The sequence below is a fragment of the Cygnus atratus genome, chromosome 1 (genome assembly GCF_013377495.2).
Source record: "Cygnus atratus isolate AKBS03 ecotype Queensland, Australia chromosome 1, CAtr_DNAZoo_HiC_assembly, whole genome shotgun sequence".
Taxonomy (NCBI): Eukaryota; Metazoa; Chordata; class Aves; order Anseriformes; family Anatidae; genus Cygnus; species Cygnus atratus.
The window spans coordinates 88,379,691-88,404,310 of NC_066362.1; the positions used below are offsets into that span (position 1 = coordinate 88,379,691).

Here is a 24,620-nt window from a genome sequence, read left to right on the forward strand (position 1 = left end):
ATCTAAAAGCTAAGACTAGTCACTGCATATGCCCTGTAAGCTCCGATCCAAGTTTGACAAATCATAACTGAAAACTTGAAAGAGTTTCACTTTTACCTAAGTTTTTACCTGGAAGTTGACTATTAATATGTGCTGTGCAAGTTTCCTCTGGGGCCTCATTTATAGCCAATATTGCATAGGTTTCCCAGCAGGCCATATTCTTTGACAGAACAGACTACTTAACCCATTTCCAATTCTCAGAATTTTCTCCCACCAAATCAATTTTTCTGACAAGAACACTGCACCAATTGTCATCCATTTTACTAGAAACAGCTAGCCAGATTTTATTTCAATGCTCCTAACCAATTTAAATACTTTGAAAACTTAAAGCAAAACCCCACAGCCTTCCTGGCAACATTCTCAAAAGGTATTTTCCTACAAAGATAGAAAAACAAACTAATCAGATCCCCTCCACCCCCAGCACACACAACTGGGGTTCCAAACAACTTGGGTACCCCTTCTTCCCCAAAGGGATTCTCCTCTCCCCCTACACCCATTTGCAAATCTTCTCCTGCACAGGATTCAGCACTGCTGCTGTTCCATTCAATTCAGCACTGCGGAAAGCCATTGTACCTCTCCTCCACCGTTTCACATTTTTCTTCCATTGCTATAGTCTTGCTCTTTCTGTTTTACCCCTCTTTCAGTGTATTTCCCTCTCTTTTTGAATACCTTAGTAAGAAAGCCAAGAGGTTGTTAGCTCTAGCTGACTGCAACAGTCCAGTGACATTTGTGTGTAATCTGTTTTTCTGCTCTACTCTACTGTGGAGAATACTTTTGACAAGCCATAATTGAACTGGGTCAGATATCATTGATAAAGGATAAGTTTTGGCAAATAGTGAAGTTTCTTTTATATAAGATCTTAATTTCTTATTGTACCATACGTATATATTTAAAAACAAAAAAAAAACTAAAGAAATAAATTCTTTTTTGTATGTTTGAAAGAGGAATGCCAGAACAGCATGATAGTATTTGAGCTCCAGTTATCTCTACTGCCTCTGAATAATAAAGGCACTGATATATGCTATGTATAACTCAATTGTGAGTAGTTACACAAGCACTCTCTTAAGTGCCTGCCTTAAAAATTAGGCAGATTTCTCTGGCTACTCCACCACACAACAGAATGGGGCACTTTCTCGCCCTCAGCTTGCTTACCTGCCTTTTTCCTGGGGCTGCCATTTCCACCACGATGGAGAGGCTGGCTAATTTGCTTCCTCATTTCCAACTGTGTTGCTTATCAGAGAGGAAGCAGGATGTAGTAAGGACTTTGACTACGGTTCCCTGAGAAAAAGCTGTAAAAGGGGAAAATGTTGCAGCCTTGTCCTGAAGGTGAGCAGAGAAAGCCCTATAGCATCAGAAGTATTGAAGAAGTATCTGAATGGACAAATAAAGCTTTCCAAGAAGTACCCTTACTTGGAAGGTGCTTCCTCATTTGTGCAAACTTATCCCCTTGCCTCCATGGGCATGCCTTCCTTCCTTTCTGCTTTTCCCTTCCTTTCCCCTCTCCCTCCAGAAATGCTTACCAAATCCCTGTCGGCAGCCAGAAGTGATAGAATATAACAATAAAAAATAATTCTCCGCAGCACTTTGGACTAGCATTCATCTGCTACAAAACAAAATAAATATCACTTCTTAGTTGGCCTCTTTTTTTCCTGCCTTTTTAGACTAGTTGAAAAGAAACTCCAGGAGAACAGCAAAGGGTTATACAGAACCCAGCGCAGCTTTTACATAAATCAGGAGGCCTTGCTGCATAAGTTAGGTCTAATGCAATGCAGTTCACAGGGACTTGCCCATATGCCGAGATTGAGCAAAGTTCAGTTTTCAAGGATTCCTTTGTTCTTTATGTGATTACCTAGCCCACGTTCTCCTCAACCATTCAGTTTAACCACATATTTTTAATTCTATTCCTGAATAAGTTATATTCTTGGCTTTCCATTTCAATTTCCACAGGGCAAATAAAACTGATGGAAAGCATTTTGACAAGGGTATTGTTATTTCATCCAGTAGCCTGAGATGACTCCAAATTCAGATATTACATTTAATGTTTCTGGGACAGATGCTGTTAGGTCTTTTCATAGGAACACAATATCATCTGCATGCATTAGTAACTTCTGTGCCTCAAGTTGCATACGCTTTATTTTTATATATATTATAGTTTTCAGACACTGATGATGATTTAATACTATAGGGACACCTCAAGTATTTTTCATCACAAAGTAGGGGAGAGGATAACTGTGGCAGCTCACGTACCCAAAGGAGCAGAGTACTTTATGCATTTATTTCCTTCAGCAGAAGGTGCAGCAGTGAGATACTATTCTGAGGACAAGCTGCCCAAACCATCCTCCTCTCTGTCACAGGGGCCTGAAGAACCAAAGCTACTGCTTGAGATCAACATCTGGTTTTAGGCAACTAAGATTTTCTTCAGGTCAGGTGCCGTGCTTTTGAACACTGCCATCTCCCTGCTGCAGATGCGATGGCCAGGAAGTTCCCAGCAAACATCATGCTCAGAGGGGGGACAAACGTTCAGTGCTCCTTGACCATGGATGTACTGAGGACTGGTACAAATACAGTGGAGGCCCATCAGTATAACAAGGTGAGCAAAGAATAAAGGCAATGAAAAGTCAATTGAATTTTTCCAGAGACAAGAGGCAGTTTAGTCACAGTTGTAACAAGTATTTTTGAGCTTACACCAACAGAATTGCTAGAGAAACTAATGTAGAAATACTGCATTTACAATGTGCTTACATGGAGCTTCTGATAGAAGACCTCGCACAGTCAGTGCCTGATTTTTTTTCTGCCTTTGTTAATGAGGTGCAGGATCAATAATTACTTGCTTATTTACCACTACTCACAAGTTGATGCCCTTTTGTATTCTGAAAAAAAATAAATAATCAAACCTGCATTAGTAAGTCATGTTTTTGATTGTGAAAACCTTACTACATAGATATACACACAGAGATGCATATGCAAAATATATGAAATATCTAAGTGTACACAGTCATACACACCTTCTGGTAGATGAGTGGCACATGTCTGAAAACTTGCACACTCCATTCTGCTTCAATACAGGGAGTCAACCTAATAGATATACCTATATAGTTATATTTATATATATTTATTACCTATATATATATATGCCTATATAGCTGTATTTATCCATAGGACTGTGTAGTAGGATTGAGGGAACCCAAGAGCAACATTAGTACACTGGGACTCTCTTTCCTTACACACCACAGATGTGACATCACAAATTCACACAACATTTCTCAACTTGGTGGATAAATCACTTCAGATTGTCCGTTTTGCTCATTATGACTGTAATTATGTAACAAAACTCTTTGAATGCTGTACCAATATTGTAATCATTAGTCATTCTGGTTCTATATGCTTTATAGCCTGCTGGATGTACTGCATTATGCCACAAACTGATATCAAAACTAAACACATCTAAACCTACTCTTTTAAGGACCTTTAAACAAAATTTACTCTTTCAAATTATATTTTGTAAGCTCAAAAATACAGAACCCAAAAAAGCTGGTGTTGATATAGCTGCTGACCTTTGCAACTGTAAACATAAGGCAGTTTTTAACCAGTGAACAACCCAGCAAATGTGAAACCTATTTTGCCAGTGCTTGGAATAGTCAGAGCTTAAGGTGACAGACTCTGCATACAAATCAGCTCTTACAGGAACACAGATTACTGGAAGCATTTGAGAATGAATGCAGGATTTCCAAGACTTCAGAAGGAGACACCATTCAAAATATTTATTTTAAAATATGCTGTATTTAAACCAAACAATTAGAAGTAATTTTTTAAAAAGTGCAAAAAAACACCACACAGACTTCTACTCTGGAATGTAAATCCTGTTCAGAGCATCACCTTGAAAATAACACAAAGCTTTCTTGACTTCAAAAGGACTTCACAGAAGCCCCCAAGTCCACGTTAGAAGACGCTCTGTATTTCTAGCTAAGCTAAATTTTTAGCTTCCATTTTACTAGGGAGCAGCATATACAAAACTGCAAAGGTCTAAATTCAGTTGACTTGGACGTGTGTTCACATACACAGAGTATATTAGGAATAAATATCATTTTATCCGCTTATAAATGAAACTAACAGACATCACATGGACTATATTTTCTTTAATTTAGCTACATACATTGGGCCCCAGGCTTTCCCTTCCTCCGGCAGAACCAGAAGTTCATGCTGTTGTGTATCACAGAGAAAAGTGAATTCCTGGGAAACAGCTTTGGCCATTTCACTTATATCTACAGGCATTACATTAGCGCAGGATTTTAGAATGAGATTTATTACATCGCTGTTTTCTGCCTTCGAGAGAGTGCAAGTGGAATAGACCAATGATCCACCAGGACGCAATGCTTTAATAGCAGACCTGCAAATAATGAAAAAAACCATAATTCAACATATGAAGTGACATGCTCAAAGAAGGGGCTGGGGGGTGAAGGGAGAAAGGTGCAAGAGTTTTCCATCCAGATTTACAAATAGGTATAAATAGAAAAAAAATAAATAACATCATGGAACAGTCTTAACAGAATATAACTAACAGTTCAGGAAACAACCCGCAACACGTTTTTGCTTTCTCATTTATTAATGTATTCTCAGTTAACTAAGGGTATTTTTTTTTTAAATATGAGAATGACGAGTAGATAGCAGCGTCCATTCAGAGTCACAGAATATACTTTGGAACATTTATATGCACAGTACTACTGTGAAAATGGTGCAACTGTGCATACAAAGTGGGTGAACACCACATCAGAAGTACTAGTTAGATAGTTAGATACTTAGCTGGCTCCTTGTGTGAACAAACAGAAGAATGTAGAGTTGTAGTAATAGCCTGGACTAATTACTAGGCTGTAATTAATTTTACAATCATTTTTGCAATTTCAGCAACTTATTTAGTGTATAACAGGACTGGGGGTTTCTCCGAGTCACTACTTTTCAACCTGATTTCCTAAGGAAATATGATTTATAGCATCATATTGTCTGTTTATGTGCCCTTCACTTATTAAGCCGTTGACAAATTTTGAAAAAAGTGGTTTAAGATTTCAGGTTTCCTTGAAAGCTTCAAGACTACTTGACTACTGGTGGACAGAAGAGAGGTGGGTTTTGTTTTTTTGTTTTTACTTTCCCACTGAAACTGAGTTTAAACAGACTGTTTACTTTCCATTAAAGCAGATCCCCAAGGTCCTTTTCAGAGAGAGAAAATATAGCCTGTGAGAGTAAGGAATTAAGGAAATAAGCAATCCATATTCACTTCTAGCAAATTAAAAGACTTAAAAAAAAAAAAAAAAAAAACTTGGATCACAGAAGAGCATTCTTCAAATCACAGATGGGTAGATATTATTTAGACCACTGTACTGACCAAAAAGAAAACCCCAAAACCCAACACCCACTAAACATATCCCTCCCCCCCCCCAACCCTACTACATGGAAAAGAAAAACCCCAGCTCCTGAATCAGGTGAGCAGACCCAAAAAGCAGTGAGCTTGGTTCCAAGCCCAGATGAATAAATGCAATGATATTGAAACAGCAGTTCCTCCAGAGACAAGCTGAGAAGCTGCTAAGCCTGATATCAGAATGAAAACAGTTGAGAAAGCAAAGGGGGAAAAAAGGGAAAAAGCAAGTCCTTTATGACAGGATTGTGCCTTTTCAGGAAAAGAATCAATAAAGAAGAGCCTTATCACAAGCAGGATCAAAGCAAATCTGAAAGTCCTGTCCAAAATAATAAGGAAACACTAGGACAAATGGGTGTTTCCTACAGAGATAATACAACTCTGTTCACCTTCCCAGGTGAAAACTCCTGTGTTACACCAAATCTCTTTCCCTGGGGAGAGTACGCAAATCTTGCTCATTTCTTCTATTGGTCTTGGCTAGGTTAATCAACAAGCCAAATACATAATTTACTGGTGTCTACCCTACTCCAGTTTTACTTAGCATAAGGCAACAGATCTCTCTTAACAGATGATGTTAAAAAAATCAGTGTTTAATGCCTGTGTTGTATCAGATCAATAAAAAGATGGAGTGAGCAGATGGCTAGCACATTTAGAATAAGTGATAGAGCAGTTCAAGTTCAGCCTGTTAAAGGTAAAGAACAGGTTACAAAGGACTTTGGAGGTCTGAATATTTTCAATTTAACTGGGTCTAATGGACTTCCAAAATTAGCTAAAGCTATCACAAAATAGGAAGCTTATCTCAGACTTCAAGTAGCTTTTTGAGAGTCTGCGAAAGCGTTTAAGAATATTTGAGACACTGGTTGATACAGATGATATTTACAACTTCACCTTGAGACAGTAAAACAGAGCAGGTGTCATCCCAACATTGCAGCTCTTCCCTGGTGACAGCTGTCCATTTAAAAGGGCTGGGTTTATGCTGCTTCTGTCTGGCAACCAAAATGGGCCCAGATATATGGAAGATAGCTATTGTAAAGCAGAGTAGGAAGCTACAGCGTGCATGTCTGACAAAATATTTGCAAGAAATTCAGTAAGTTAAGTAACATTCCATTCTGTCTTATGGCAGACAAAAGCAGTTTTTAAATGTTTTGTGTTGACTGCCTGTTTGCTTTCACACCAGCATTTGACACCTATCTTTCCAAAATCGGCTTGTTATGGCTCAATTTTTAGCACCATTTTCTAATTCAGAGAAGTTTTGCAGTAAAGCATCTCAGGAATTTTGGGCTAACGCTCAATGCCACTGCACTGTATGCTGGGAGGGAATAGCCCAGTGCAAGTGTCACTTGCTTGTATTTGCTAGTGAGAAATGGTAGGGCACAATGGAAACTTTGTACTTTTAAACATGTGAACAAAACAATACAAAGACCATTAAGTGTCACAGTCAGTGTCCCAAAGTATGCCAACACATCCATTACTTTGACAAATGCAAGCACTGATAAAAGTTGGGAATGCAGTTCACAAGTAAGCAGTTCCTCATTCGTACCAAGTAGATTATATACCTGAATTTTGCATGTAAAAAAAAAATACATATACATATATATATATCTATATACACACACACACACATATATATATATATATATATGTATGCAACATTATAACCAAGACTTAACAGAACTCAAGAGACCATTGAGATATGGGGTTTTGCCACAGGCAGAGTTGTTTCTGCTACTACGAGAAAGGAAAAGAATAACTATTGACGTAAGTTGGATTAATTTTTTTAAAGAAAGTTTAACTTGTTTACTTGTGCTACAGCAGTATCTGAAGGCTTCACTTATGCTAGGGTACCTAAGTACTGTACTGAAACATTGTGACACCATTCCTAAAGAGTCTGCTGTGTTTAAGCATAATCCAAAACTAAATACATAAATAAAAGAAACAGTTGAAGAGGCAAATACAATCTTCTCGTTCCAAAGATGAACAAACCAGCAAGAGAACCACACACCGATCAAGCCTCCTTAGCCTCATACCAGTTCTGGAAATCATAAAAGCTTTTTATCCCCCAGCGTAATAGAAAATTTATAAAGCAAACAACTACGCGAACTCAAAGAAAACAGAGCTAAATTTTCTAAGACTGGCTCAAAGTGGAGCTAATCTTCACAGTATTCTAAGAAACAACCTAATCTTCTCATTTTTATAGAATTTCCTCTCTTTACACCTTTTCCATCTATACAGGATTGCCAAGTCATCCAAGGGCAACTAGCTGAAATGTGAATTTTTTTTTTTGCACAACAATCAAGATATTCTTTTAGTACACCTGATAACTTCACTCAAAGAGTTGATAACAACAACTGTTTTCTTATAATGCAGAGACTATGAGAATATATACAAGTGAGAAGATGTTTTTACTGCGGAAAAGGTAAAAGGTAAATACCAAAAAGGTAGATGTAGCTCAAGTGAAAAGCACAGACGCTTGCTAAGTGTCTTTCTCTTACCATATATAAAGTAAGAACCATTCAAGACAGTACTTTCAAAGGCACTGTGCTCCTGCAACTGAATCTCTGGTGCAGTGATTCAGAGGAAGGAGCAACATAGTCTTCTGAACAAAATCCTGAAAAATCTCACAACAAAAAAAACTAATTAACCATAAGCCTCCTTAGTCTGGGAATTTTCACTAGCCCATGACCCAAAAAGCCTGGAGAATGAGAAGTTATCTTTACTCTGAACTTAAGTCATAAATTAAAAAACCTAAGAGGGATTACTTTACACTGCAAGGTTAATCAATGTATCTATCCATCTTGTCAAGTTCAGCAACAGTTGTTTCCGTGGCTGTGTTCAATGTCAACCGACCGCCACCCCCAATCAAGCTGTGCTCGGCTTTTGAAAAACCTTCAGCACAGAGCTGCAAAATGCAAAGTGAAGAAGTGTTGGGCTCAAAGTCACAGGGTGATACCGCGCTGGGTAAACAGGTTCAGGCGATCTGATCCCCTCGTCACTGGCACGAGGGAAAATTCATTCCTAAAAGTTTGTACAAATAAATTTCAGAAACTAGTCATCTTCTGTAATCAACGGAGGGGAACAAGCTCATTCAAGGGGTATGTCAGAACTGGAGCTTAATTTACTGACATCTAGCAGAACCCACCACCACTGCTGTGACCATACGATCTGAGCGTGTATGATTCCTCTTACATTAGGCATTACCCCCAAATGCTTCAGCTAAGAGTTGAGCTTTAAGTAAGGAATCTCATGCTTGTTATAAGGCACTTTGTAGCTTCTGAAACTGAGCTTCAAATCTAGAATGATTAAAATGTAGAGAGGTGGGGGTTGGTCTATTCTCCCACGTGCCTGGTGACAGGACGAGGGGGAATGGGCTAAAGTTGCGCCAGGGGAGGTTTAGGTTGGATATTAGGAAGAACTTCTTTACTGAAAGGGTTGTTAGGCATTGGAATGGGCTGCCCAGGGAAGTGGTTGAGTCACCATCCCTGGAGGTCTTTAAAAGACATTTAGATGTAGCCCTTAGTGATATGGTTTCGTGGAGGTCTTGTTAGTGTTAGGACAGAGGTTGGACTAGGTGATCTTGGAGGTCTCTTCCAACCTAGACGATTCTGTGATTCTGTGAAAAAGGATGCTAGTGCAGAAGACACTATAATATTTTTCACCTTTCTTTTATTAAAATGTGTAGCTTAAAGGTAAAATATATTGAAGGTTATTAATTTGGAGTTATTCTTCTCTTAGTGGTACAGATGTCCTCCATTGTATTTATTAAAGCAGTAAAACTTCACTTTAAATATAAATCTAGTTATAATTAATTTCATAATTTTAAATCTAAGTATATATATTTGCCATACTGAATTTCACATGTTACAGGCACTAATATTGTAAAGTTTCAAGCTTCCCATGGAGAAAAATGAGAACACATACTACAAGCACAGGGAAATTTTCCTGGAGTTCACAGTATGCCCACTTTTCCATACATTCAATTTTGTTTTACTAATGTGACAAACCTTTAGCACTTGCAATCAAGACCCTGAAGAAGAAGCACCACTGTCAGCATGTGGCATGCGTAACTCAGCTTGTGTTGCATATTGTCATATTATACCAATTATACCTCTAAGATAGTCAAGACAAAAATTGGTAAAGTGCAAGACCATCCATTAACACATCCTTTTCACCATGCAAGGCCTGAATACAAGACCTCCAAGTTTAGCTCTGCCAGGAAATAATATAAAACAGTATGCAAAATGAAATAATTATATGATAGAACTGCAAGCACTAATGCATGTTTGTTACAAAAAAATATACATGCTAAACAAACAAAAAAAACACAATGTTTTCTGAGGTACTGAATGTAACTTTAGGAGATAACAGCGTATCACAATTTAGGAGGGTCACTGTGATATCAACAGTAACAGTATTTTCAAATCATTAGTAACTTGCAATTACAGCAGCTGGAAAACCGCAGGATAGACTGATATTAACTGGCACATCATTCTGTAGAAACGTGCATGATGCTTCTCGACATCTGCTTTGACCTACTGACATTATCACTTCACAGTAACTGAATCCATGCTTAAATCTTTCCAGCACATAAGCCTAAAGCACAATTGCAATCCAAACATGAGGGTGGTTGGTATCCAGCCCATTCAGGAAGTACTTTAAGACAGTTAAAGACATGCAGATTGCTCTTCTCATTCTAAATTATTTTTTTAACTAAAAAAAATATTTTACTTCACTTTATATTTTTGCAGGATGTCTATTTACTTCAAAAGCACATATTGAGCTATGGAAGTCAGAGGTAGAAAAGATGCACTAGTCTCTTCTAACCCTTCATATTACAGGAGTACCGGATAAGATTTTTTTGGAAAGGAATATACTATTTTAAAGCACTTTTATTTAGTTTACTTCATAAGACTTACTTTAAAGTCTAAGAATGGATAAGGCACAATAAATTAGGGAAAACAAAGCAGTATGATTATTTAATATCTCACAGAAAAAAAAAGACCACTCTAGAGCCATACACCTCTTAAAGCAAAGCACTTGTATGTGCAACTAAAACGTAGTTAGACAAAACCCCAAAAGATTTTTCACACTTAAAGAAAATTAAACATGATAGGCTGACATTTCAGTTGTTCTAAAAGTCTTGGCATCTCAAACATCCTTTTAAAAAAAGCAGACAATAAATGTGCATTTCAAACTACAGCTAGCACCTGTATGTCCAGCCCACTCCTCCTATGCTTGGGTATACATTTTGTGCCATTGGAAGTGTCAGCATTAATTACATTACTCATTTAACCTTTTCCAGTATTAAAGTAAAAAGATTACATACATTTTAGGGTAATTTAAAAATAATACAACACTTCAATACTGCCATCTTTTGGCAACTGGGACATATTTCTGCTCAGTATGTGAGAATGTCTGATCAGAATAACACCTGCTTTTACAAGCTTTTCAAGAAGTAGAGCATCTCAAGATACCTTTGCTTTTATCCTCAGTTCTATTCTTTTTATTCACAAAAGATATTTATTTCCTTCTTGCTCTTACAAGAGTCCAGATGCATCATTGTAACATGGACTGCATATTGAAGGTTTTGCTTTGTTTTTTCCCCATATAAAGCCAAATTGATAAGGAAGTCCCTCCCGTGTCAAAATACCCACTTTTAATAATTTGTGAAGAGCAGTTACAAAGGTGTACAGGAGAAATTTTCTACGGCAAATAATTTTAAATTCTTCTCACAAAAAGACTGGACCTTCAGTTTAACATTATTAAGCTTTCTTCTCCAGTGCATGGTGAGTCCTGGAATAATCATCCTGTTAACACAGATATATAGGATATCCCTTGCAACACCAGAACTGCTGTGACCCTTTAAGGGCAACAAGTCAGCTTAATTCTGTTCCCAGATGTAAGAACCACAAATGACAATGCAATGCCCAAGAATTTTGCAGCCGCTCTCTTCCACACAGTCAGCATCACTAACAGCAAGGCTGGTTTTAGCTGGACAGCCTGCAGCATCCAGAGGCAGTTCACTCCAAACAACTTTCAACCCTTCTGTCATTTTATTTAACCCAGAATTAACTTCTATCTTACACACTTACGGAGACCCATTCCTATTCCCAACCTCTATTTGTTATTTAAAAAAAAAAAAAAAAGATAAACATATACAGCCCAAGCAGAACCATCTCAGCTAGGAAAGGGAGAACAGAAGACCTTTGAAGCCCACTACAGACTTTGCCACACAGCTTTAGAAGTAGTGTTTTTCATTACAGCTTACTAACCATGCATATACACAGGAAGGACTGAAGGTGGAATTAAAGCAAAATTAGTGTCTTAATTAAATCTGTGATCCCAACTACCTAGGCAACTACCTAGCTGCTGGGTAGCCTATTTGTTAATTTACTTATTAATTCCAGAAACTTCCTTTTGCAACCTGTCGCTAGGGACTCGATATGTAAGTTATGCACAGGGCACTACGAAAGGCTTAAGGAACTAGGCAGAACTTAAAATCAGAAACTATTTAATATCTCTAATGGAAGATGAGATGGGTCCACAACAACGGCCACAGAACTCACTCTTTGTGAGGAAATTCAAAACCAACCATGAGTCTAAAAAATAACTTGAGCCTATTCCAAGATAAAGACATTCCCTAGCTAAATTACTTACTACTTAAATGCATAAAGATAAAAGGCTGTGTCTCACAAGTGAGGTAGCTCAGGTACTTACTTAGAAGAGTAAGAGTCTTCAGATTCAGTTTGCAAGGAGTATTCCAGTGTTTTAGTTAACTGCTATTTATGCAAAATAGATAAATAGCCGCTGGAATACCAGACCAGAATCTAAGACTCCTCACTCTTTCCCCTAAACTCAGACATTGTGCTCTCTCCCCTTAATTCATCTCTATTTCTTTTCTGTCTGGTGGCACCACCTTGAGAGGAAGAAGTAAGAATGACTTGAACCTCCAGCAACATAACCAACAGTGTTTTGGGGAACGGCACAGAACATTGTACATGTAGGTATATGTAATTAGACCAAAAAGGTTCACTGACCAGTCAGCAGCTATCTAACCATTTCCAACCAGAGGGGCAAGGAGGCACAGAGAGAGAACACTGTTTGCCCCAAACAGCACACCTGGTATGAAGCCTTGGGTCAGCAGTCTATATAACTATTAACTGTCTTCCATCTTGGAGAAGTTGAAAGACAGAACCATCCACACAATCCATGGAAAATCTGTTAGTCCAAGAACGAGCCAAAGAACAATGCAGAGAAGCAATCCTCAGCACAACTTTCCATGCTTTCCCACGTGCCTTCTCTTTCCTTCTGCACAGGACATGGCTTTCCTTTCCTTTCCCTTTCCTTATTCACCTCCCCACCCCAGTACCTCCGTTCAGAATTCCCTCAGGTCATTTCAAAACACCCCATAACTTTACCCACAGAGGTTCGATGTCGGAGTTGAGCACTATACAAGAAGACTGCCATGTTTCTGAAGGGTCTCTTCTCTATTTCTGCTACCAGATGACATTCAGCCTTGCCATCCTTCTAAGGCCTCACACTAAATAAAGTCGGGCAGCTTCCAGAATAGTAACTTCTTTTTCAAGGCACAAGTCACTGGCTCTCCCTGCCTTTGCCAAGAACACTCGTGGCTGATATTTTTTTCATCAGCAGCAAATCACAAACTAAACTAAATCATTGCTTTGACAGAACAACAAGCTAATTACGAGTATATTCTTTTTAATATCATCATTACATGCCCATGTGCCATAAAGACTCTTGTCTTAATCAAAGCAGAAATCTCATGGCGGTATCCATATGCTGGTACAATATCGGGCAATACACAATGGTACATAAAAAAAAAAAGGACCATCACTTTACAACAAAATAAACAATTAACAGCTTAGACACACATCAAAAGTGTAATAGAGGGATTGTAATTCCTCTTCTAAGTACATGAGGAAAACCCTACATTTCAGTGAAAATGCACAAGTGACACTGAATTCCAGAGAAAGAACATTGGGATTTTTTGAGTAGTTCAATTTTTACTACACACTAGGCAAAAAAAAAAAAAAAAGCTCTCAAAAAAAATCTATGATGCAAATACATATGTATTCTATGAAGCCATGTCACTAATTTTGACACATTCAGAGAAAACAGAGCAACTTGCAACTTAAATTCTATTACATTTGTGTCTTAAGGTTTCACCAAAAGTTTTAATATTTCTTTCTAAGCAAAGGTCTGAGCATGAGAAAATAAGGCTTGTCTGCTGGTATGTAGGTTAGCCTTTAGAGACTTGGGTTGCCAATTCTATCTGATGACTTAAAGGAAAACGTCAATCTCACTTGACTTTCCACGTGTGTAGATTGGTAAACCACCGTACAAACTGGCTGCATGATCAGCAGTCTCTGCTCCAGTGGAGCCTGGGACTGCAGCAGCAAGGCAAACACAGATTGGAAGCTTGACGAAACTGTTTGCACAATACCTGGTTACTTACATTTGACATTAATTATTTATGTTCCATTTCATTCAGAAAATGAAGTACAGAATATTTAGGTGTAGGCTTTCTTTTTTTTCCTTCTGAGTAAAAGCAAGTATGCAACCCTCCCACTTCCTAAACTATTCAGCAGGAAATAATAAAGCAAGCAAGCAAACAAAAACATCTCACAACTTCTGGTAACCTTTTCTTGGAAAAGATCAGCAACTTCAAATACCATGTTATGACTGGCATCCAAAGAAAAAAAGAAAAAAAAAGTTCTTTGTTTAGAGGGAAACATTCCTTTTATCTCACTATTGCATTCCAGTTGCATAAGGTTTGTAACAGGAGATGCATTATGTTGCAGAGAATCAGCCACAGTTCCTTAAAAATCATAGTGTTTGTAATGACAAACAGGGATTGAAGCATTTCATTAACTAGGGAGAATAAAGTGTTTTCCTGATTTCTCAACCCAAATTTAGTGCTTCATTCTGAGTTCTGAAAAAGGAGAATCCGAAAAAACTCTAAAGATCAACTAGAAAAATGAGCATTTTGTATGGCTAATTTGCCACCAGTAATCAAAAGGGCAGAATATTCAAGGCCCTTCAAACTTCTCACATACTCAGAATTCCCTCAAACCTGCTGGTTTTGAATATGCAAGACAAGCACGCACAATCTCCCTTCCAGTTAACTACTAAGGAGAAAAAGAGTTGAAAACAGAAAAAGCCAACCACAATGTATCTTTTAAAGTTGGTTTGAGCTCCTCTGGACCAGAACTCTGTTAAACACCAATTAGAGCCATTTAATTACTGTGAGATGTTGTGTACAGAAGAGTTACAGTAGTCTGAACACCTTTTCTGCATTTTCCAATTCGTATCCTGTTTGGATTTATTTTCAGCTGAATCCTAACACCGTTTCTTTCAGCTGCAATTACTGGTCTAGGAATAATTACAACATCTGTAGCAGTTTCACCGTTAAGTTATTACGCACTTGACCCTAACCCCAAGTTTAACTTCCATCTAAGAATTGATAACAATGGTAAATTCACATGTGGGAATCACTGCCTTTTGCACTAGCATTCAGTGTCAGGAAATGAACTTTCCTTACTTATTTTGCGATTTGTTTTCTGCATGAACACCCCAAATAATAACAAGATTTGCAGTGTGTTCTCGGATTATAGCACTCTGCAGGGATGCTTTGGTTTTGGTATTAACAATCACTACAATCTCAATTTCCTTCAAATCAGTAGTGCCCTCGCTGCTTATAAAATTTGCTCTTCAGCTTTTATGCTGTTCATTTAGATTGCAAACTTGATTCAGACTGACATAGGAAGATCATTCCATCAAAGTTTCTTTCAGATCTTCATTCTCAGAAGCCTCCAAGTACTTGTAGTATATATCATAATGCAACAATACTTTTTCTTCCCTCAGTTCCTCTCTGATTTCCCCACCTTCCCCTACTCCCAAAGGCTGATTTGCTTAAAAAAAAAAAAAAAAAAGAAAAGAACCCACAAGATGACAAAACCCAGAAAAAGATGACAAGTGAAGCACTTCCATAATTAAAGAATCCCAAATTTTGTGCCAAAAATCACTTCATAGAAGTGACAATTCATAATTCTCTCCCATTTCAGAATTCTCATTTGTGGGTTCCTCCTTCTACTCTCTTCCTTATACTTCACTACTATTGCTAAACTGAAGTACTGCTTGGCCCTTATATTTCATCTTCAAATCACACAGCATTTCTTTCACTACTCCCAGCAAAATTGCAGGGATCCAGCTTTATACTTATTTTTGTTCTACAGATACAACAACTGAGGTGAGAAAAATCCCTGAGCATAAAACACCAGGTAACCTGAATAGGTAAGCCAGAGCTAGTGCTGCATGAACTGATTCAAACAAGGTGGAGTACAGCAGAATTAGTGTAGTTTCAACCTTCCTAAATATTAATGGAAGGTATCAGAGACAGAATTCAGTGTCAATTTTTGACTTATGATTATGCACCCTAACCATAAAATAAAGACTTGAATACGGTAGCATTCTACAATTTTAGTTTTGTAAACTTCTAATGCACTTGCAAGAATCACTTAACCTTTCCTGGTCTCATTTTATGATTTCTTTTTTCCCTTTCACACCAAATCTGACATGTCACTGATGTTTGGGAATCCATTCTAAAATGATCAGATGGAAGGAACAATAAAAATCCTCTGGACATCTATAGCATTTACCAAGTGTACGCCAAATATTTTACTGAATAAAGGTTGTAATATCTACATCTTGAATATAACCATGTATTTTATGTGCTCTAAAATCTTTTACAAGGCAATAAATAAATGAAAATCCAGTGCACGTAACAATAGATTGTTCAATCTATAGAACTACTCAGATGTATGTTGAACAACAAAACAGAAATTACAATCCTTTTACTTCAACTTACATGTAAAAAGTATTCTGTCCTTACAAATCCAATTCTTCTTGCTGTTGCTATAGTAAAGCGTACTTTCAACAGAAGCAAAGTTCTCTTCTTGACTTAGGAATAATTCAATTAAATCTGATTTGGGCTGACAGGAGCATCTCCTTTTTTAAAAACAAGATTCCTGCTGTCATGAGTTCTCCACTTCAGGATTACAATCTGAAGAGATTTATGCAAATTCCCAAAATTTCACTGCATGATATATGCTTTCTTTTGGTTGGGGCCCACAAATTGGATTTTATATGTCAAATATTGAAAAGAGAAAACCGGAACAGGTCAGTGTTTTAAATGTGATTGATTTCTTCAAAGGAAATGGGTGACATGATGCATTACTGCAATAAGATACTCATATTTCTGCTATAAATCATACCCCTCTGTTAGGTCTTTTTCAACTGGAACTCATGCAGAACTATCTGGAACTGCTGTAAATTGGAACTTTCCATAAAAACTTCTTTTTGTTGTTTTGTAGTATGTTATTTTTCCCCTCAATTTGCTTTGACAGATGGACTTCAGGCATGATTGTTACTTAGTTAAAAACACTCAGGTCTAAAAGGTATTATTGGGAAGTCACATTAGAGTTTTTCCTCATTGGGGAAAAAGGATTTTCAAAGTCTTCACAAATGCTAGCTAGCCTATGGCTGGTATCATTAGAAAGCGTAATACAGGACAACCTTGATTTGGATTATTGGATGGATGTTCCTTAAAACCACACAGTCCTCTCCAACTTGCCCCAAACCAACATTCTTTTACTTTTTTTACCCTATCAGTTACGATGAACAGTATGTGTGCCATAAGTAGTTAAATGGATATTAAATTCAAGCAACACTTAAGAATGTGCCACAGTAGACTCAAACTTTTCATAAAAACAGTGCAAGAAACAAATTCTGAAGCAGTATCAACTAATGAACTAAATGATGGTTGGTAACCAGTGTTGACTGACAGTTTGGTTATCATGTAGGCTGTAAAAAACCGTAACAGATAATTCTGCGACAGAACAACAACAAAATGTGTTGGGGAATGAGTACCCAGCTTGGCAGGTTTATAGACTACTTTCACAGATTAAAAAAAAAAAAAAAACAAAAAAAAACCACAACATTAAACATTCAATGCATGTTTTTGCTTCAACTGAGTAGTTCTGAAATCATTTTAGCTATGTCAACCAAAAACATTTCGCTATGGTACCAGACTGCTCTGAATCACCTGTAAATGGACATAAATGTTAACAAGTGAATTAATGGGACTGTACAACAGTGCATTAGTAGAGGATCTGGACCTCACCATTTATGTTATACCATGCAAATTTCCATATTCACTTTTTTTTTTAATCTGAACAGCAATTGCAACAATATATTCTTGAAATTTTTTCATGTGGTGAAACCTAGGTTTAGATATTAAATATGACAAATCTTGTCCACACCCCACCCCCCCAACACATTTTCATTAACTACGAAAAGCTCCTTTAATAGCTTTTCTTTGCATTTCTCACCTTAGCAGCTGGAATTGTAGAGAAGACAATTCTTTTCTTTGTATTAGCCTAAGCTTAGCTTGCTGAGTATCAGAAGAGAATAACCAGCTTCTGTCATTTGAACAAGGAGCATCAACCAGTACCTGTACAGCAAATAGGAGCAAAGAAGACAATTCACAATACAGTTTTCAGAAAGTGATTATCTGTACCAAAATCCACTCAACTGATTTTTGCAAGCACCTGGAACACCATTTTTATTTTCAATTTTAGGAGAAAAAATGATCTAATTACTATTTTGAGATGCTTATAAGGAGTCATCAAGGAGGAAGAAAAAAAAAATGCCTCAAAACTACCCTCTACCTGGAGAACAGAGCTTTCTCACTTGATCCCCTGTTCTTAAGTACACATCATGCATGGAAGCTACAAGGTCTTCAAAACTCATTACCAAAACTAAATGGGAAACATCATCTAACACATGAACAAATGCACAATAAGCTTCATAAAGGGATTCCTGAGGCCTTAAAAATCCTGTATATGACCTTGGTTCCCCTTGATAAGTTAAATATTTTTTTGGAGTCTGGAAAAACATGAAAAATAAAGCAGCACGGGAAAAGAATCAGAAGGAAGAAATATCATTTACTAATAACTAATAATGTTACCTTGTCGTACAATTCAGGTTTAAAATCTCCAATCTGTCTACCGTCTAGTTTAGAGACAGTTATTAAGTTAACCAACGGATCCGGGATGAAGGATTCCATTGTCTGTTTCAACCACCTTGATCTCAAATCATCATACTCGTTACAGTGAAATTGACCTTAAAAAATAAAAAATGAAGTAAACACCCTAAAATCAGTCCTCTGTATTTTCTGTGAATACAAAGAGTAACAACAAATTCAGAAATTGTTTTTTTTTCTATGACAGCCATAGACTTTACACCCTATGTGCTTATGCTATTGCACATTTTATGGCACTGCTAGATTTTTATAAACCCTAGTAAATTTCAACATGTTCCTACAGAGCAATCCATAAATATTTACTAGCAAATACTTATGGTAGCAATACACTTCCACAGTAAAACCAACTTTAAACATAAGCCACATCCCAAATCAGTGCTGAGTGTTTTTCTGTGTTCCTTCTACCACTGTCGTTAGACAATGAAGTATGTCTCTTATAGGTTAATTGCCTTTTAACTAAATAAAGCCTCAGCTTTCTGCACCCTATACCGAGCAGTCCAATTCCTGACTGAGTTGAAATTTAAGCTGTGTTTTAACAAAAGCCTGTTGCACTTAAAACAAAGCCTAAGTAGTTATCTCTTCTGAAGAAACTGTTGCTTGTAACTCAACCCAGGCCAGCAACGCACTTTCCTCTTAATTCCTGTTTACTATTTTTAAAAAAGTTTCTCTTTTTGAGTCTCTGGACACCCACCTATGGTTTGTCCCACACCTTTTGTCTGCCATACATAATAGGAAATGTTTTAGCATTCACTGAGATATAGTCAGAATCAACTTTCTTGCACCTTACTTTCTCAGCAACAAACTAATATCTTCAGAAGAAGATGTGGGATAAAAGGTTTTATTTTTAATTTTTATTTTTACTTTTATTTTTCCCCAAACTTTTTGAAAGGGCAAGTCATTCAATTCATTTCATTGGCAGCACCTGGTTCCTCTAGAAGAGGGGGTGAGAACAAGCTGTAATCAACATTTACAGGTGGCTACAATTAATATTCTCATCCTTAAGAACCTAAGGTGCTATAAACATTTTGAGACAATTTCTGCTCAACTTAACATATAAACTTGGGAACAGATGCTTATTGTTGCCTTCTAACATGCTGTGATTATCTTGGTGCTTTATTCTGATAAATCCAGGTAGATCAAGACACAGAACTTTTAAAATGCTGATTTAGACCAATTCCTCATCATAAACTCTTCCCCCCTACCTAGATCTAGCACATTTAATTTATATTCCATTTGATATTGGTACACTTATATTTACTTATACTATTTGCATAGCACTGGCCAGGCAGGTAGCAGAGTAAAAGAAAAAAAGGATTGCAAATTACTTAACTTCCTGGGCCAACAAATCTACAAAGGAGTTAAATTAGCTTCTTCAGAAGTAACAGTAAGAAAATCAGCGAAGTAAAACATAAAGCTACTACGCTTTTGTCTGTTAGTATGCAGTAACAGATATTTAAATAACTAATGCAATTTTCATGCTCTTGTAGGTAAACAAACCTAATAAAAATCTTACTAAAAGGCACAGAACTAATTAGAATATATATATTTTTTTCTTCCCACCCCCAATCCAAATCTATACAGAATACAGACACAACTAATATAGCCCAGGAACAGAGTGAGGAATCAACTAACAGCACCTCAATACAGTACCTGGATAGGCACACTGTAGGATAGTTACTGATTTACCCCCTGGTGCAGCACAGAGATCCAAAACGTCTTCCCCATCTTTCACCTCTAATGCCAGCACTGGTAACACTGAAGCAGCATTCAGCAGGTAATATTCTTTCAGTTTACCAGTTTGGTGTTTTTGCGCAGGGAATCTCCTAGGAGTTCTACTGATGTAACACTTCAATGATCTTGGAAGATAAGGCAAAGTTCCTCGAAAGGCAAGATGATATCCCTTCACACGCAACGTATTCTCCAGTTCAGCGGACTGGCTGAATTTGTTAAGCAGAATGGCATACTGCCAGCACGACGGGCATGTGAGTACATCTCTAGATTGGAAAAAGAAAAAGCTGTTTAATAACTTGACAAATAAAATTAACTTTCCAATATGAAGCACAATGCTTTTTCTGACTATAAGGAACTTCCCTGGGGCAAAGAATGACTGCAAAATTAGCTGCCAGAAATCACAGCAAAAAGAATCACAGTGGTTTTGCAGTGGTCATTCCAGCCACCACTGTAAAATGTACATCTATACATACATATACATGTGTATATATATATATATATACACATCTATACATTTATCTATGTATACACACATATATATACACACACACATCGATACATCTATAAAATGTAGTCTTTACAAGTGTTCTTTGCTAAATTTCCATTTACATTCTACAATCATTGGGCTAGAAAAACATAAACCAATAAATGTTCCTTGAAAGTAACCAAAAAGCAGCGTTTACATCTAGGAATATCCCTGCTTGTATTTCAGTTTGCTTTCTCAGACCTTTCTTCAAGGATTTTCATCATTTTCTAATTGAATTCTTCTCAGTACTTTTTCCTTCAGCACTATAAAATACTCCTCAGTAATATTTGTTGACTAAAAGAGAAATATGCATTGATCCAACCTAGGAGTTTCTAAGTTGATTCGGTTAAACTAATGTTATGTATCTATGCTTATAACTTCTTTCTAAATGTTATTTACGTATTTCAAGAGGGTACTCAGTAATCACATGGTTACTAAGATCCTGATGATGTGAGATGCTTTTCCATTCAAAGTAATGTGGCACAGATCACATCAGCATTCCTCATGCACTTCAGCTTGAAATCAACTGCTTTTGTTCACATTCCTGTTGGAAAGTATGTAAGCTAAGCAATGAACTTCTCCAGAAGGGCTCTTCTGCTGGCTTTCCTATGAGTGACAAGCACCACCTAGCAGAGGAGAGATGTCTTCTCTCAGTGCCAGTTCTTTAGCTACTGTGTGTTCAAGGCCCAAATTAACTGATATCATTTTTCTGTACACGTAAACAGACAGTAGTCAATTTCTTCTCCAGTCTCTACTATAAAGCTATAGAGAAAAAAATACTAACAGCATCTGTTGGGTATGAAGGGTTACTTTGGACCATGCTTTTACAAAACAGCAAACTGAAACACAGAAGATGGCAGTGTCCTTACAGTGTATACACATGTAGGAGAACAGAAACTTAATCACCATATAAAGAAATCTATTTCCTTATTATCAATGAGAAAAAAAATATCAAATTTTAGTCTTCTGTTATTCCACACTTTTATTATAGTTCTAAACTGCAAATAAACTGAAACAGCTGCCACAGTCTATGACTCTTTTTGAAGTTATTTTATGACGCACTTAAAAACTAACAGAACCTCTCTCCTCCCTCCCCCATTTCCCCAAAACAACAGACCTGACACTGGTCCACTTATCTCCCAGTTCCACTGTGTACTGCTTCTCAAAATGATCCAGAACAACTTGACAAATTTGCTTTTCAAGTTTCCCTTTTATTTTATTTTCCACCTTCAGAGAAGGGAATAGAAAAGTTAAAAAAAAAAAAAAAGTTATCGCAAGAACTATTAAAAGAACATTTTTCCAGCTTAAACCAATTTCTCCCTGATATTCAGATGCTCTGATATGAAGGTCATATCACACACGCAATCAAAACCTAACAGATTTTAGAGAATGAAGTTAAGCTAGTGTACTCTCTTGTTTCCTATGTGTGAGGAGGTCAATCAAAGCTTGATGATAATACTCTGTCTCCACATCAACTGAGATAACACAGCGGGTCCTGGGGCTGTGATACATCAGGAGCAAAATAAGCAATGCATGATTACGGAGATTGTTCCTTAGAACCATGATCACCTGCCACCAAGGTGTATCAAAGTGCTTAACTAAAAGAAAGAAATTCACCTGAATCACTGTGCGAGTCAGCTAGAATATAGTTAGAAAATACTGCAATAAGTAAGATAAGGAATAAGAAAAAAAATTACTTTAGCTATACTTTTTTTTTTTTTTCAACCGATAATAAATTGTTTCATTTGACAAGGAAGGGGAGGAAGAACTTGTGTTTCCTCAATAAACTTGTACTATTCAGAAGGAGAGCTCCAAATGATTCTTTTCTGTTTCACTTGACGGGGGGGGGAGGGGAGTGTTAGAACTTGTGCTTTCCACATAAACTTGTGCACCTCAGAACAACTCCAAATGCAAACCCGCCATTTTGCTGGAGTTTCGTGTTTAGGGACATACAGCACCTCCCTGCTGCGACCCAGTACCATCGTTATTGCTGGTTTCCAGACATGCCGTCCACGGCTCACCCCACATCAGAAAACCCAGTCTCCCAAAAGCCCTCCCCAACAGACGCTAGCGAGGAGGAAAGGGGTACACCTAACCACGGGCAGCCTTCGCAGAAGGAACAAGGCAGCAAAGGGACGGCACAAACCCCCAAGGCAGCCCCTGGCTTTATTATCCACTGTTCGCTCTCCCCGCAGCCCTTCACGTCGCCCGACCCCGGCGGGCAGGCGGGGACTGCAGCGCTGCGGGAGCCGCCTCCGAAGGCCGGCCCGGCCCGGGGGCCGCGGAAGGCCGCCCAGGAAGGGGCCGGGCGCTGCCAGATCCCCGCTGCCCCTGCTGCTCGCCCGGTGCCTCACCTGCTCCGACGGCCGGGCGGCCCCTCGCCGCGGCCACAGGCCGGCCCCGGCGGGGAGCGGTGCCGGCAGCAGCCGGGCCGCGGCGGGCGGCAGCCGCATGGCCAGGGCCGGAGCCGGGCGGGGCGCGGCAAGAGGGCGGCCCTCGGCCTGTCAGGTGGTGGCTGTGTGGTTAAACCGTGGGGTTACGGAGCGCACCGCCCTCCTCCTCCGCCCCGGGAGCGGGGCTTCGGGTGCTACAGTGGAAGGCGTAACGCAGGGTGATGGTGGGCCTGGGTTAATCAGTTTATAAAAACCTGCTCCAGCTGCCCCTGCCAGCCCCCATCCAAGCCCTGCATCAGACCTGTCTGCTAATAGTTTGTCTGCAGCCCTTAGCTCCCGGCTGGCCCAAACTTACAGGCGTTGTGACTACCACACAGCTACTCAGCGACCTCTTGCAAACCACGTCAGAGATCGGTTCTAGTTTCATCTGCTGTTACTGCTAATAAATCATTGGAAACTTAAAAATTACACACAAGAATGTCTTAAGGTTTTTAAGGTTTGAGATTGCTGCTTGCCGTTCCCAGACAAGAGGGAACATTTCTATTAATGGCTGCCTGGGCAGCTATTGGGTGCTTACGCTGGCCTCTAAAATCCAGAATCGAAAAGGGTGCAAAGGTAAAGGCAAGAGTGCTGTCATATAAATAAATATTTGAGTTTCAGGCACTGATTAATGAAGACTAAGAACGTTCATGCAAGCCTCATGCAAATTATCATCATCAAACTTCAAAGATTATTAGAAATGTTTGAATCAGCATCCTGAGAAGGAGCCAGTAGGTGAAACGTAGACCTACACAACAAATGCGAAAGGAAAACAGAAGGGTTTTTGATAAAGGAATTGTACAACCAGATATGGGACAAAACTGGTATAAAAGTATAGTTCTCTGCGGTTATAATTCTTCCAAGTCCTACAACACATACAAGAAAACACATAAGGTAATTTAATTTTATTTTGCTAACAAAATAAAAAAAAAAAATGCTGTGAGAGCCACCCTTGCTTAAATGTAGAGGACAAAAATTGCCCCATTCTGAAGAAATTTTAAGTTTATGTAAACAATTAAAAAGTCTGAGTCTGCTGCTCTTCCCCAGTCCTTCAGTCTTATCATCTTGTTGCTTACCAGTGAATCATTGTTTCAGTAGCATGGCTACCCCACCCAGGTCTCCCTTGGCTTTGTTGGTCTTCACCAGTCTAACCCGTGTACTTGTCTTGATGTAAGGACTTCACTTATTACACACTCTCACTCCACTTTTTCCACTGTCTCAATCCTTCCACTAGCCCAACATGAAGAGAATTTGATGTTAAATTCATATTCACTGAGGAATATACACTTACTTACTAACATTGCCAATCAGATTCCTAAAATTTTGTGAAAAGCGTGTGTTTTGTTACTACAGAGCAGTTGCCAG

At 38.2% G+C, this 24,620-nt stretch overlaps 1 protein-coding gene across 3 annotated transcripts; it reads right to left on the bottom strand.

The window, feature by feature from the left end:
• Window positions 1-4,161: 4,161 nt before the first annotated feature.
• NSUN3 (NOP2/Sun RNA methyltransferase 3) lies at window positions 4,162-23,297 on the bottom strand. Of its 3 annotated transcripts, none has more exons than XM_050713267.1 (6): window positions 23,178-23,297; window positions 21,941-22,050; window positions 20,361-20,560; window positions 18,492-18,646; window positions 17,854-17,975; window positions 4,162-4,426 (listed from the first exon to the last, which is right to left on the bottom strand). In XM_050713267.1, the coding sequence occupies exons 1-6, from the start codon at window positions 23,274-23,276 to the stop codon at window positions 4,165-4,167; spliced, it is 948 nt and encodes a 315-aa protein (XP_050569224.1). In that variant the 5' UTR covers window positions 23,277-23,297; the 3' UTR covers window positions 4,162-4,164. The 3 variants fall into 3 exon arrangements, with proteins under 3 accessions (XP_050569224.1, XP_050569222.1, XP_035396404.1); XM_050713265.1 differs by having other exon boundaries at window positions 20,253-20,560; XM_035540511.2 differs by having other exon boundaries at window positions 20,217-20,560; window positions 23,178-23,292.
• Window positions 23,298-24,620: the final 1,323 nt, after the last annotated feature.

Coding starts and splice junctions, on each gene's coding strand:
- NSUN3 (XM_035540511.2), bottom strand. CDS start 23,276: ATGCGGCTGCCGCCCGCCGCGGCCCGGCTGCTGCCGGCACCGCTCCCC. Junction 20,561..21,940: donor GATAAGTGGACCAGTGTCAG/GTCTGTTGTTTT, acceptor TTTCCAATCTAG/AGATGTACTCACATGCCCGT. Junction 4,427..17,853: donor CTACAATTCCAGCTGCTAAG/GTGAGAAATGCA, acceptor CATTATTTGCAG/GTCTGCTATTAAAGCATTGC.